At 43.6% G+C, this 15,783-nt stretch overlaps 1 protein-coding gene across 1 annotated transcript in view; it reads left to right on the top strand.

The window, feature by feature from the left end:
- Cald1 (caldesmon 1) overlaps window positions 1–15,783 on the top strand; it is a 175,261-nt gene that overhangs the window by 79,748 nt on the left and 79,730 nt on the right. The window contains exon 2 of the mRNA XM_032906782.1: window positions 2,362–2,473. Coding sequence (XP_032762673.1) covers window positions 2,403–2,473 — 71 coding nt within the window. The 5' untranslated portion in view covers window positions 2,362–2,402. The remainder of the gene's footprint in view (window positions 1–2,361; window positions 2,474–15,783) is intronic.

Raw genomic sequence — 15,783 nt, 5'->3', positions numbered from 1 at the left:
AGGCAGCAAGGATGTTCAGCCACATTAAATACGCGGGGCTGTCAGCTCCTGTCCTGTACCTGACTGCGTACTGCTATCTCTACAAAGCAGGGCTCAGGGCTCCTTGTTCGCTGCTCTCTAACCCTTCCAAGACACAGGTATGAGCATAGCTCTGGAACCTGCCAAGCAGCAAATGTCTGCTTAGGTTTGAGAGGCAGGAGCACTTACCACCTCCGAGAGGGCTTTCCCCACATTGAAACAGTAAAGAATGGTTTGCCTATAGGCAGAACTCTTTCTCTCATAGCTATTGCTATAGTTATAAGAGGTGGTTTATGCAACAAAACCAATATGTATATGCATATGCATGTGTATATAAATATATACAGGATCAGTGTGATATGAGGGTGTCCTATAACACACACAAACACATGAATATGCATGCATGTACATAAACACATGCAAACACAAAACACATACATCCATACACACACACAAACACACACATACACACACACACATCCATACACACACACATGCACACATACACACATCCATACACACACACATACACACACACACATCCATACACACACACACACACACACACGCATCCATACACACACACAAACACAAAACATATATCCATACACACACACACACACACACACACATACACACACATATCCATACACACACACATACGCACACAAACACACACACAGGAGAAAATAGAATTTCCCTGTCTTACTTTACCAGCTTGGTCTACTGCTCCCATGGCTGCTTGGTCAGAGCATCGGAAGAAGAAAGCTTTTCAGACAGTCTCATAGAAGCCTCCAGATCACTTTTACTTTTTATTTTAATAATTAGAGAGAGTTCAGACTAGAAAATGTGTAGGGATGTTGGTGAGAAGAGAGCGTTTTATTTTCCTCTCTGAAACAGGTTTCCACTCTCCAGCTGGATTTGAACTCACAATCCTCTTGCCTCAGTTTCCCAAGTCCTTATGATTGCAAGTGTGCTCTGACACATCTGGTCTGAGGAATATCTTTCCTCTGGGTGAAATGCAAAAAGAAAACCTTGTTTCTTCCATGACTAGAAAGTATTGGGAACCCTCTTGTCAGAGGGAAACAAAACAATCGAGATTTTTAAACTTCCAATAAAAACCCAAATCCAAGTTTCTAAAGATGCATAAAGACTTTAATACCCCAGAGGATGCGAAAAGTGTGAAAAAAATTTCAAACATTGCATGGTTTTATTTTTGCTGGCTGAGATTTGATTTTTGTTTTTATGCGCTATTAAAGTGGTGAGGGCGAAACCTTCTTCGCCAATTTATTTCAGATTCTTTTCTTTTCTTCTGAAATCTTTTTTTCCAAACAAAGATGCCATCCCGTGATGGCTCTGGGGTTCGCCACACCGATTTTCTCGCTCTGGACAAATGCTCGGCTCATCTGCGTAGAAGGCACTGGAAAATGTTTTTGTGAGCTGAGTGCAGCCGAGCGGGTACCTAGGAATCCAGAGGAAGTGGAAGCCTCCTGCTCTGCACAGGAAACGATCTTCCAGAGCGCCTTAAATGCCAGACTCCAGGCCAGTTTAACTAACCACTGACAGCTCTGTAAACAAAGCAGGGGCAGGAGCCCTCTTCCCCTTTCCTGGGAGTCATCTTGGGTTTGGGGGCCGAAGGGAGATTCTGGAACATTTGACTGCATGGCACAGATACACAGCAGAAGCAGGCCCTGCATCTGAAGAGCTGGAAATTTCTTCCAGAGTCAAAGTCATCTCAGAGGAGGTAGGAAAGGGTCAAATGGTTGGATTACATCTGGAGAGAGCTGGGATTTTTGAGCTCTGAAGACAACTTGATCAAAACTTAGCTGCCTTCTGAAATACTGCTTCCTGGAGATTTTTTTTTTCTCCCATGATTTCTGCATACTTTAAAAAAAGAAAACCAGTGCTAACTAACTTCCAGAATATGCAAACGATGCCTGCGTGCAGTGTTGTTTGATTTCTCCTTTCCTCTGTCTGCCCTCCTCCAACACACATTTCTTTTCTCGCCCGTTCTCCTCTCTGGTTTTATCTCTCTGTCTGCATTGTTCTTTGTCCATTTGGGTGTAAGTGTTGTCTGGAGTCGTTCCGAGGTCCTGTTAGCAATATTTTTGTCTCCTGAGATTTCTTCTTAGTTTTTAAATGTAATCTGTGTTCTTACTTATTTTAATAGTTTTAAGAATGAAGGTGCACTCTGTGTGAGGTCAGAAATTGACCACCGGCTGGCTTAGTAGGATTCTAAGGTATTTTTCTTAAAAATAAAGAAGAGACAATGGGGTGAGAGGGGAAAGGCTAATACAGGGGCTCATGACTCCTTGTGATCCTGACTCCGCCTCTTTCCTTTAGATCGAGATATTATCTGGGCTCCCTAAACCCGAAACCTCACTATGGATGATTTTGAACGTCGCAGAGAACTCAGGAGGCAAAAGAGGGAGGAGATGCGGCTGGAGGCAGAGAGGTAAGGGTCCGGCTTGACAGATACTCACATTATCAGCAACTTTGTTTTCTGATCACAATGACTGTGCCCTCTGAAGGTCCTAATGTGGCCAGATTGCACATCAAGCTATTTATAAAAATAGTTATGGATGTAAATATTTTTCCTGTTAAAAGTCTAAATTTTGCATTTAAAAAAGAGAAAACACATTTCAAGAAAAATGGAGATCCAGAGAAGAATCAGATAATCGCATATTTATTTACCAAGGCTGGGCATTGTAGAATTTGTAATGGTAAAAAAATAATGCATGAAAGGCTTAAAGTCACTTATAATACTGAAGTGACAGAAACACCCCATGTTAGCTATCAGAAGCCATGTAGCAAGCCCCAGACGAGGCTTATTTTAGGTTTGATTCTTATTAGGAAAATACCCCCACCTGGTCATCTTCACCGGGAAGGTTTCTACGGATGGCCTGAGTACGGGGAGGGTGTGGCTGCAGTTGGAAGCTGTTGTAATGTGTGAGGAAGCCTCTGAGGTGGTGACTTAGGGGACAGGTTGGAGAAATGAAGCATTGACATGTGACATAGAGGGTGGAAATGCATACCTTAACATTCAGGCCTCAGACCAAAGGACAGTGGCCTCTAATGTGGCTTAGACCAGTGGTTTAAGGAAAGCGTACCAAGTAATCACAGGGAGAAAACTGCCCCATAGCTTTGCATGCCAGTAATTTCAGTACGCAGATGCAAAGAATGGTGGGTACAAATGACCCTATCGCAGCCCTGCGGTATGAAACTGAAGACCTAAACGTGTAACAAAAAGTGCCAGGGACTCAACTCTACTACCTACTGACTTGTATGAAGAATCCAAAAGAAAGCGAGACTCTGGCCTTGGATGAACGCGGCCATTGGTGGGGTGTCTACACATGTGCTCATTGTGCTATGGGCTAAGGATCACATCATGGCTCTGCCCCTTGGGAGCCATGTGGCTCTAAGCAAGTGACTGCTCTCTAAGTCACAGCTGTCTTATATAAAATCGGCATAATATCTACACAGTTTTTGTGGTTGTCATGAAGATGATTAAGCTTTATAAATGACCTTAGCCTGTAGCTGACACATTGGGGGCATAACTAATACTGTTATTATTATTAATTATTATTAATGACAACCCGATCTAAGTAATAAACAACAGCTATGAAGCTGGGACTAAATATGAATGCCAAGAGAAGGAAGACTATCGTCACCCTCAGATTAAACCACTGACGGAAGAGTTTTGTTGGGAGTTAACGGTGAGCTGTGGAAGAAGAAATTGTGGAGATAAGTGAAATGGAAGCTGTCTAGAACAGAAGAGGGGATAGAATAAAAGGAGAGAGGGAGGGAGGAGAGAGGGGAATGCATCCAACATAGAAGATGCATCTATCCAAATTTAAAATAATAGTTAATAAATAAAACTTTAAAGCACACAAAACTAAGGAAATGGTTGCCAGGAGCTGGAGAGGAGAGAAGGAGGAGCACACAGGCCAAGCATGGGATGTTAGGCCTGCAAAACCACCTGTGAGATAGTATGATGGCAGATGCATGCCATCAGACTGGAACTCAATACAGATTATGGAATCAGAGTGCAGTGATGTGTGAATACTTTCGTCATCCACAGTAACAAGTACAGCACTGTGAGGGATGCTCATCATGGCAGAGGCTGTGGCTGGGGAGGGGACAGGGAGAGCATGGGGATATTGTCATTTCCACTTAACTTTTCCCAGAACCTAAGATTGCCATGAGGAATACAGTTCATCAATAGAAATGGTGGGTGGGGTCAGGGAGGCTGACTGGGTGAGAAAACAAGGCAAGCAAAGCTCAGGGGGGAAAGAATATGTTGCAGGGAGCTTGAGAGAAGGGTATCTTAGGACCCTCACAAGGGAGCTACACGGAATGAGAGTATGGTGGTAAAAGTTAGGTACAGTGGACTGAGATATAGTGACACTGATAGATTGGTATTACCCATACGGTCATGGGAGCCTGACTCAGAGCAGTCACTTGGAGGAAAGAGATCCCATGTGGCAATTAGGAAGCCTGTCAGGAGCAGGGAAAGCTCTAAGTCTGAAGACTGTAAGCTCCGGTTCTGAATGACTATAGAGTAAATTAGCCTAAGACAGAGCGGTCCCAAGGGCCAGAGCTACCAGCGGTTCATCTGTCTTCACACATTTTTATCACCAAGAAAAGTCTTATCTCTAGTAGGAAAAGGTGAGAAGACTCTATTCTTAGCCATCGTGGGTGGTCATAGTGTTGAATTTCAGGGAGAAACCATGTCAACATGGGGATTTCCCCAGATGTTAAGAAGATAGGGAACTTGGATTTTTATCTAGAAAGAAGAGAAAATCTTATAAGAAACATCCATTGGGACAAACCCACTGTCATGGCAATAAAAAAGCTGAAAGGAGTAAGAGGTCATAAAGACATAATGGAAATGTATCACACGGGGAGTAAAATAGCAGAGAAATGGAGAAGACCTGGGGAAGGATTAGACCTGAAATTGAGAGGACGTTGAAGACATAGGCACCGTTTAGGCAGGAAGAACACACCTCCTACCTACTCTGCCTAACGCAGTGCTACTTACCGGCCTTGGGTTCTCCTGGATTCTTGAGCAGAACTGACCAGGACTAAGCGTCTGACCAGATGGGAGAGAGGAAGGTGATCAGCAGGTAGACACTTCTGTATCTCAAAGGACTGTAGGAGCCGATAGCACAGAAAACAGAGCAACAGAGGAGGAGCCTGACGAATGCTGGGGCTAGAGGGATGCTGGGAGTGGAGAGTAAGCACCACGGTAGACAGGGTTCTACATCAACAGGCAGTGAGAGAAACATCTCACAGTGGTTTAAGCCAGACCGTGCCTTGGAGTGAATGAGCCTCATTTTCTCACAGCCAGAACTCTAAGAATTGACCAAACAGCCGCCCCATTCATGCTTTCCAGGGCGGTGGTGATGTGTGAACAAGGATTTATCTTCTGTTAATGTCGGTCGTAAAAAGCCTGTGCACCAAAGCTTAATTAGGTTCCCTTAATAACCTAATACAAATATATACAAATTTATCCAATTATTGTTTAACCAACATCTCTGTCTACATCTCTGCTTGTGCTTAACAATGGCCCTATGTTTGTGCTGGTTTTCCCTGTTCGTGTTTCAAGGGGCACTGTATAGGTCTGCTGTGCTGGAATTAGGTCAACCCCATTAGCATTTGGTAAGATGATCATTCATAGCAGTAGTGAAAGTTAGACTTTACGGTCCAGCTCGCCTTCATGGCAAGTTCAGGGTGTGTCCAGGAAACAGATGGCCAAACCAGGAATCAAGGGCTATCTAAAATCATAGTTTGGATCTGAGGACAAAGGGCATGTAAGACCCTAGGCTAGTCCCTTCCTCTTCCTTTAACTCCAGACCCTGGCTTCCTTTGTCACAGGAATGAGTGTTTTCTCAGGGGAAATAGAGGTTATTTCCTCTTGCTTTTGGAATTGTCTACTTCTGTTTGCAATAGATCGGATATTGCTTGATTTGAAGTCAAATAAGGAATACTGAATCTTACATTTAAAAAAAAAAAAAAAGGTAGTTCTAAGGTCCTGTAAAATATGCCTAAGGCCAGGCAAGGGAAGACGTAAATGTCAACTGGATATGGAGAACAAAAAGAAGTCATGCCAGATCTGGAATGGCGGTAGAATAAATGCAGATAGAGTTGATCCAAGGGTCAAGGCTACAGATGCATTCATCTGTTCTCAACACATTTTTATCAGACATCTATTTCGTTCCATGCTCTGTTCAGGGCAGAGGACTGGGCATTTTCTTCGGGATTGGAATGCTTGACCAGCAGACTCAGGCTGTAGGCTCAACCTCCAGCACCATAAAAATAGATAAATGAAGTGTTATACTACAACAAATGCACGTATACATATAGAAAGAGAATCCATAAACAGCAAGGTTCCACACAGACCCGTAGAGACCAACAGCCACCTGTAGGGATAGTGTGCCAGGAGTCAGGAAGTCAGATTAGATGAGAGAGATCTTGATCAAAAGCATAAGAAAGACACTTCGGTTGGCAGAAGGGAATCTGTGCATAGCCAGAGAAAATTCTTAATGTAATGTTTCTGAGCAAAAAGGCATTGTTTGTATGCATTTCAAGTTCAATTGCGTTTTAGTCAGTTGCCTGTGTGAGCAATAAATGAGTAAATAAATTCTTACTTTTGCTGCTTTTATTCTCCACTAACCCCACGGGAATAAACAGTTACCCGCATCTATTCTGCTTCTCTGTTTCTGGGTTTTACTACACACACACACACACACACACACACACACACACACACACACTCCACTGGTGTCTCTGGGCATCGTGCTCATCATCACAAATCTGGAGCCACCAGCTTCTGCGTCACTTCCTTTGCCCCTCCCTGGACTTACTGTGCGGACTGTGGGCACACAGGCATTTACGGAAGGATCTGTACATTTGCAGAGCCATCTGTACTTTGGTACAGAGATGATCCAGACCTTTGAAATGTATCCAGTAAATGTGAACCAATAACCACACAGCAGTAAACATAGCGGGAAGGCACAAGCAGATTCATACACAGGTTTATAGGTGGATGTGTATGTTCTATAACAATAGCTCTCAACCTATGGGTTGTAATTCCTTTGGGGATTGAAAAATCCTTTCACAGGGGTCGCATATCAGATATCCTGCACATCAGATATTTACCTAATGATTCATAACAGTCGCAAAATTACAATTATAAAGTGGCAATGAAATAATCTCATGGTTGGGGGTCCCCACAACATGAGGAACTGTTTTAAAAGGGCACAGCCTTAGGAAGGTTGAGAACCATTGTTCTATGTAAAGGAAGGAACACTAAGTGGTATCAGTGTCAAAGCGTAGCAGCTATGGCATTGGGCTTTGCTGTTAGATCTGTGGTCTCGATCCTAGGTCTATCAGCCCTCAATGGCCGAGCACTGTTAGGATGGGTAATCTTCCAAATATCCTGCTTGCCCCTGTATAACATGAGGGCCGATGAAAGTATCTGTTTCATAGATTCTTACAGGATGAGAAGAGGTAAGGAAGCATTAACATAGTGCTTAGCATTTTATGTCAGTAGGCATTGCCGTCAAAAAATTATTAGCTAATTCGATTTTCTGCAACACACAACCTAAAAAATTAAAATTATAACTGACTTTTATACATCTCGGAGAATGCGAGCACCCTGAACTAGGAAGCCGGAGTTTGCTATTTCATGAAGAATGATGAGTGGGTTTGATGTGCGTCCAGGTTCTATCAGACAGAAGAGGCAACCTGAGCTCACTCTGAGCCGTTCTTTCACATTTAGCGGACACGATTCTGAGCTCCCTTGTCTTCTCCCGAGAAGCGAGCCTCGGTGGTGCTTCTATCTGCGAGCAGGTCTTTGGTAGCCACACTTTGTGTCAGGCTTCCTCTGCACCAAGCAGAGAGCCAGGGCTCTCACTTTCCAAGTTATGAACTCGCTACACTCCCGGCATGCGCTTTCCACACCCAGCGGCCGCTCCTCTTTCCATCAGAAGAAAGGCCTCTATTGTAGAACTGTTATCAGATCCGAGGCCCAGAGACATAAATAAAGGGAAAGAAAACACGCTAGCTGTTTTCATCATTCATACATTTTTATGCGCTTCTGAAATATCCCGGTGATTAGACATTTGAAAGTAAATATTTTTACTGCTCTAGAAAAACAAGCAAGTTTTTAAAATCCATTTGATCCACAAAAATCCCCTTCTAGAGCTGAATCATTGATGTTTTCCCCCATGATTTAATACCAAGCCCCATCGACAGTTAAACTACAGACAAGTGCACATGAAAACACTTATTCAGAATGTTTAGATCATGACCTTGGGTCTCAAGTACAAGTCTTTAAAAATACTTTTTAAGATGTCTGAGCAGAACATTATTTTCCATTAGGAAGTTAAATGAAACATTCTTTTGAAACTGTGTAAATCATTAAGGTACTTACGTTTGCCCAAAAAAGTTCTCTTAGAAGATTGATTACTCCAAAAAGAAGAAAAAGAACAGAAAAGAGGTGTGTGTTTGGGGGAGGGGGCGGCGACTAGCCTTTGGTTTAGAATTTTGTTTCTGTATTTTCTATTAAAGTTCTTTCAGTCATTAAGAACACTTCTGTAGAGTTTTATGCATATGTCTTATGACCAGAAGAGGATGCTGCTTCCTCTGAAGCTAGAGTTACGAGAGCCACCCAACTAGCTATCTGGGACGAAAGCTCAGGTCTCTGGAAGGGCAACAAGTCAACCATTGAACCACCTCTCCAGCCCCCTTTCATGCATATCTGAAACAGTTCCATTTCAGTCCAACTTCCGGTCACCGTGATTACAGTGCGAATGCCCCCTTCAGACTCATGCATTTGAACACTGTCTCTAGCTGGAGGAGCCATTTGGAAAAGTTGTAGAACCGTTCTGGGCCTGAGGCCTAGCTGGCAGAACATGGACATGGGGCAGGGCTTGAGCGTTAGAGGCCAACTCCACATCTCTCTGCTTCCTGGCCCCATGAAATGAGCAACCTGACACTCCTACTACCACAGGCAAGGTCCGGCTCCACTCTCGCACCTTTCCTGACCTGATGGCTTTCATTCCCTAAACCATGAGCCAGAATAAATCCTCCTCTCTTAGGTTACAATTGCCGGGTTCTCTTTATGTGTATCTAGCCACAAAAGGGTAAAGTTCACACACTCGGGCCTAACCTTCCTTCCCTTCACCCCCTTTCCCCTTCCTAGATTGACAGTATCTTTACTTCCATTGATGCCTAAGTGACCCATTTAGTCCAATTGATACTAACCTTGCATTTCCTAAAAGCAGCCTACACTGTGGTACTACACCTGAATTTGCTGTCGACGTTGTTGTTGTTGTTGTTGTTGTTGTTGTTGTTGTTTAGAGACAGGGTTTCCCCTTGTAGCTCTGGATGTCTTTGAATTCACTCTGTAGTCCAGGCTGGCCTCAGCCTCACAGAGATCCACTTGCCACTGCCTCCTGAGTGCTTGGGATTAAAAGCATCGTGCACCATCATCGTCCAGCCTAGGAACTGAAATTCTTAAGAACCTGACATGCTAGTCCATAACTTTATTCTCATCTGGAAAAAAAAAAAAAGCCTGACACATAAGCTAGTCAAAATCCTTAAAACACTAGTAAATTTGTCTTTGCAGTTATATGTGATGTTTATAAGGAACCAATCCTGAGTCCTCTGGGGAAAGGGCAGGACGGTGTGGTGTTTAGGTATTCCGGCACTGACGTTCAGCAGACCTATTAGCTGCGACTTTGTCTTGAACGACTGCTTCACTGTCTCTTGCTCCTCTGTCTCTAGCAGTGAGTGAAAATGAATAATGAGACCTCTCACAGACCTGGCAAGCTTATTTGGTCCATGCAGAGAAATCAGCACAACGACAGACAGGCATCCGGTGATACTAAAATCATATCGATGCTCTGATAACACGATAACGTTTTTCTGAATCTGAATTGTGTGGCTTTGATCAGGGCGCCATGTTATCAGCTGGAAACAGCTTCCTAATAGTCTTCTGCCTTGGTGTCATGAAGAGAATCATGGATGTAGAGTTATGTGCATGATTAGTGCACAGCCAGCATTTACTGTCGTCACTGCTTCTCCATCGACTAAATCAATCTCTTCCAGGAAACTCGACCAGTTGTCAGTTGCCCTCTGGAGTATCACTGAGCTGGGCACTGTTCCTGTGCTGTTAGCCTAGTATCTAATTGCCACTCAGTTCAAGTCTTGTTTCAGCTTACCTGAAAGTGATTGAGAACCTCAGATGTGAAAGAAAATGTACCTTTTGGTAAGAGTCTTTACAGTTTTCAATGGTTTGAAATTAAGTCAATAAATAATAAGAGACAGTGTTGTTCCTAACACATCGTAGCTTTGTCTCAATTAAATGAGTCTTTATGTTTATTTTCATTATATATTTTAAATAATTTTGCATTATGAAATTATAGTTTGCTTTTTCACATTATTTAATTTGTAATTTGATTCAATACTATCACAGCAATAATGGAAGTTTCTCAGAAGCAACTATATATATCTGTCTGTCTGTCTGTCTATATATGTGTGGGTGTGTATCAATAATGAAAGTTCTATGATTTTTATAAAATAATTTTGAAACATTTTATTCTGAATAACTGTTTTGCCTATTTTAATCATGAAAAGTAGACATACACAAAACAATGTGATATGATGTAGACAAAGGGGCAGGCTCTAACTCATTGTACTACACACCCCTAAGGACTCTGTCTTAGTTAGAGTTTTACGGCTATGAACAGACACCATGACCAAGGCAACTCTTATAAGGATAACATTTAATTGGGGCTGGCTTACAGGTTCAGAGGTTCATCATCAAGGCAGGAATATGTCAGTAGCCAGGCAGGCATGGTGCAGGAGGAGCTGAGAGTTCTACATCTTCATCTGAAGGCTGCTAGTGGAAGACTGACTTCCAACCAGCTAGCGCGAGGGTCTTAAGCCCATGCCCACAGTGGCACACCTACTCCAACAGGGCCACACCTGCTCCAATGAGGCCACACCTCCAAAGAGTGCCCTCTCCTGGGCCAAGCACATACAAACCATCACAGACTCATGACTCCACTTTGGAGTGAGCACATTTGCAAAGCCACTGAATCCCCTGAAGGCTCCTCTTCAATGCCTTCCTTTGGCTGCTCCACTTAGACAGGTAACCAGAGTCCTGAATAAGCCATTAAGTTAAAGCAACATTCTGAATGTGGTCACTTGACTTTAAGGGATGGCTTTGAGAGAGCCTTGTTGTGAGACACTCAAAAGATTACCTCTAGACCAGTGGTTCTCAACCCGTGGCTTGAGATCCCTTTAGGGGTCAAATGACACTTTCGCAGGGGTCACCTAAGACCATCAGAAAACACAGATATTTACACTGGGATTCATAACAATAGCAAAATTACAGCTGTGAAGCAACGAGGAAAATAGTCTTATGGTTGGGGTGTCACTACAACCTGAGGAACTGTATTAAAGGGTCACAGCCTTAGAAAGGTTGAGGACCACTGCTACAGACTCTCAGATAAAGATGTTAATCGCTGCCTATTTGCTTGAGACAGCTTGGAGATTTGCCTTTCTAAACGCATAGGATCAAAGGAGTCATATGTTGTCTCCTGCTGGGAACATGAGTGAAGTATTCAGTCCTGTGAACGATGAATTCTCATCCGAAGACAGAAAAAAAGAATGTAATAAAAACTATCACATTCTTATATCAAAGTCCATCCCTTTGACTGTCCTCACTGACCAGCAGGTCTGAGAGATCCACATTTGTAACTGTCATTTGGCCAGATGGAGAAAGCAAGCAGGGATGATGGTAGAATATTCCAGAATGTTAGTAAGGGGACTCTCGCTCAGGTGCTTGGGAGTGTTCTGGGAGGTTCTTGACTTCATCATCCTGGAGGCCCAAAAACGGTGCTGCAAGTCAATCCCTGGGGCAGGAAATCATGGTGAGCTGGAGGATGCAGCTGTATTCAGCAGCTCCCCATCCATCTGGGGAGAAGCCGTGAGCGTGCTCTGTGAATACATCGGATGCGGCTCCTGCTTGCCAGACCATGACTTCTTGGGCAGTCTTGGGGACACGCCTTAGCTCGTCATAACTCCACATTAATTGGGACACCTCTGGTGTCGAATTCTTAACTATTTATAGCAGGACTGTAGCACAGTGTAACTCGGAACTATGTATAAATAAAGGATTTGATTACCATTCGAGCTATGTAAGCTACGCTCCAAGGCTTCGTTTTTTTTAAACATCGGAGAACACAACTTTGTAAACATTTTAATAATGACGCTAGAAACATTCACATGTATTGAAAAACTGTCTTCCTGATCAGAAATAATTTAATCTTTCATTTGTTTTTTGTTTTTTTTTTTTAAACACACACCTGATGCTCTTATTGGTCTGGCAAAAGTTACCAGGTATGCTGGCTTCTTCCAGTTACTCTAAATTAGAGAGATCTCTGATATTATATTTAAGGTTAGAACCGAGTGACTAAGTTTGAAATATGAGAGTGTTTTTTCCATCCCAATGGCTGCCTACCTTACATACAGTTCCTTTGTTGGAATAAAAATCTTGGTAAAGTACACACCGACCACTATAAATAGCACCGTGCTTGTGCATTCAAGAGAGTCTCCAGAGAGTATATTTTAAACCCACATTGTTTAGAATAGGAAATTTTCTGGTGTTCATATTTTCCGTTGTGGGTGACATGGGTTGTCCCCTGTCACACAACTTCCCTGGCTCCCATCTTCCTGTGTCACTTAGGAATCAAACTAGTAGATTCCAGAAGAGCGTTCCATATGTGCTTCTGATTTTTTTCTATGGGTGCCCTGGGAATTCTGCGTACATCTTGGGGCTCTCCAGAGGAAGCCTCTGAGAACTCGCAGAGCCGGCGTCAGCAGCTAGGTAACAAAGGAGGACTTTCATTCTGGAGACAGAAGCTCTGGTGCGCATGCTCGGAGGAACAGCGTCTACTCCATTCATGATTCCCACAGAGAACCTTGCCCCGTTGGCAGGATTTTCTGGGGGGACTCAAGAGATGAACATGGAAAATAACTGAGCAGGAAGTGAGTGGGCACACAGGCAGCGTGAGGTGACGGTTACCATGCTGGTTCCGAGACCAGGGGCACCATCATCAGGTCTAATTACGCAGCACCTTTCCCAAGGCACTATGGGAAGCTCCAGTATAGGAGAAGCTCTGCCCACTCCTTCCTCAAACAGTTCCTCTGTTTCTCTCATCAATGCTGTTGTGTAAACCTTTATTTTTTTATTTTTAGTGGAGGCCCCACTCTGGGAGATGCAATGTTCCTCTTTACTGCCCTTTCCTTGATGAATAAGAGCAGGACTAGTGTTAAGGGGACTCAGCTGGTTTTTTTTAATCTATAGACAGAATTGACATAAGCTTTTAGTAGCCTTCAACCCTCATGCCTTACCATGGACGCTAACCATTCCAGTTACTTTTTCTTCCCTCTGAGCCAGTATCTGCAGGGTATGTCCTGGCTACTCGGGGACTGTCATCCCTACAGCTGCTCAATGGCTTCTGAACTGAACAAAATGGAAATATTTGTAAAATGAAAGACTTCAACAGGGTGGAAATTTCCCAACTCTTTCAACTCTTTAGCACCTGACATCATGGGCACCTAGAGAGCAATGGTATTGTTGCAGCACCGTGCAGAGCTGAACTGGGGGCGCTGGGGGGCCAATTTTCCATGAGAACTGTCTCAGGACAACTTGTAAGGACAGACTCTGGGGTCCCACTGGTTGTCAGAAATGAATATGCTCTTGCTTGCAATCTCTTAGGGTCTGTACGTCCAAATTGTTGGTCTTTGCCTTCGGAAGCAACAAAGTCAAGAGCACCCAGGGGCTGTGTTAGGCATAGGCTTCATGTTCCCCAACTCTTACTAAAAAATGAAACTTTCAGTTACCAAGCGTAACTCCAGCTCTAAGGAATCTGACACCCCCTTCTGGCCTCTGTAAATACCTGCACCCCCATACATGCACATACCCACACAGAGACGCACACGCATACACAGAGTTTAAATGTCTTTGTTTTTTATGAGGTCAATAATCACAGAAAAGAGAATGGAAAATTGAAAATCTGAGCATTCTCATTTACATAGTTCACACCCTTTTAGGTGGCTGATCAAGATGTGAAAGAAAAAAAAAAAAAACCACCCAAGGTGTAAATGCCACCATATGACCCAGCTAATTTACCCCTGGGCTTGTACCCAGAGAATTCCTTACCTTCCCATAGACATATTTTCATCCCACATTTACTGCGGCTTTATTTGCTTTGGCCATCATTGTTCATCAATGAATGAATAGATAATAAAATTATGTATGCAATACGATACTACTCAGTTCTAAAGGAAAATGAAATCACAAAACTTACAGGAAAATGGATGGGCTTGGACTGATGTGTTGTAGAGGTCATACACTCTCAGGAGAAGAAAAGCCCAGGCTCTCCCTCGTATGTGGTATTTAGCCAATAGTGGATGCTCATATGTAAACAAATGCATGCATAGTGCAGAATAGCATGAAAGGAAAGGGAACAAGAAAGGCTGAACATCGGGGGATGAGAAGGACTGAATGAGGGTAATAGAGGTGAGCTATGAAAGATGGTATAGAGCTAATTATTTTTATTTCTCCCACGGAGTTTTTGTTGCCTGTTTTCGGTGCATAGAAATATGTTGGCAGGAGAAGTATGACATCCAATGTAAAACTCCACAACTTCCATTCTGAATGGCCACCGTCACTGTATAGAAGTTCACCTCATTGTGTAGTTTGGGGGTCTCGTTAATTGCAGTGTATGATTTTTTTTGACCACATTTTTCCTAAGAGGGTCTTTTGTTTTGTGTGTAAAGGGTGACACAGGACAGACCTGTATTGTGCTGAAGAGCCTTGGTGGCTCCTGTCCATCAGATTCCGTTCCGTTGGACTCCGTGGAGAGCTGCTGATTACGTTCCGGTCATACACTGGTGTTTAAAGGAAACTCACACTTCTCAGACTGCTTCCTTTAGCCCCTCAGGCACTCAGGGTTGAGAGCAGAGAAAATGCTATCAAATGTCACACCCCACCCCCACCCCAGAGCTTGTTATTTCTCCAAAGAGCTTAGGACCCAAAAGCCATTTTAACTTCTCTTTCCCTGAAGTTTGGAATGGAGGAGTGGATTTAAAAGACTTAAAACAGTGAGGGGTATGATGCTGCTGCTTGCATTTATTCTGTCTGGCTTGGCTTCTGAGCAGGCAGCACCAGTAAAGATGGCTTCCATGTTTGTTCACACCACTGTCTCCTCCTGCCCAGGCCTCTTGTAACTCAACTAGTGGCCACCCTGAAGGTTCAGACATACACAGAGTGACTGATTCCTCCCCTTGAGTCTCATAGAACACGTTTAAGGCTTGCAGATGATTGCTGACAATCTTGCATTTGTTATGTCTCAAAGAAATCTGGGACAAATGGCTAGCTAAGGTGCCTGTTTAATATATAGAGTGGAACCTAGCCACCAGTCCTCCCTAGTCCCTACTGACAATTACCCTTAGAGAGAGTCATCCTGGCCAGCACACCCTATACCTTATCCCTTCCCTTCCCTTCCCTTCCCTTCCCTTCCCTTCCCTTCCTTTCCGCTCCCTTGCCTTCCCCTCCCTTCCGTTCCCTTGCCTTCCCCTCCCTTCCTTCCCTTCCTTCCCTTCCCTTCCTTTGCCTTCCCCTCCCTTCCTTCCCTTCCTTTCCCTTCTCTTGCCTTCTCATCCCTTCCCTTCCTTTGCCTTGCC

The sequence above is a fragment of the Rattus rattus genome, chromosome 6 (genome assembly GCF_011064425.1).
Source record: "Rattus rattus isolate New Zealand chromosome 6, Rrattus_CSIRO_v1, whole genome shotgun sequence".
NCBI lineage: Eukaryota > Metazoa > Chordata > Mammalia > Rodentia > Muridae > Rattus > Rattus rattus.
The sequence above is the reverse complement of the archived record's forward strand: the minus strand, read 5'-3'. Positions and strand labels throughout refer to the sequence as shown.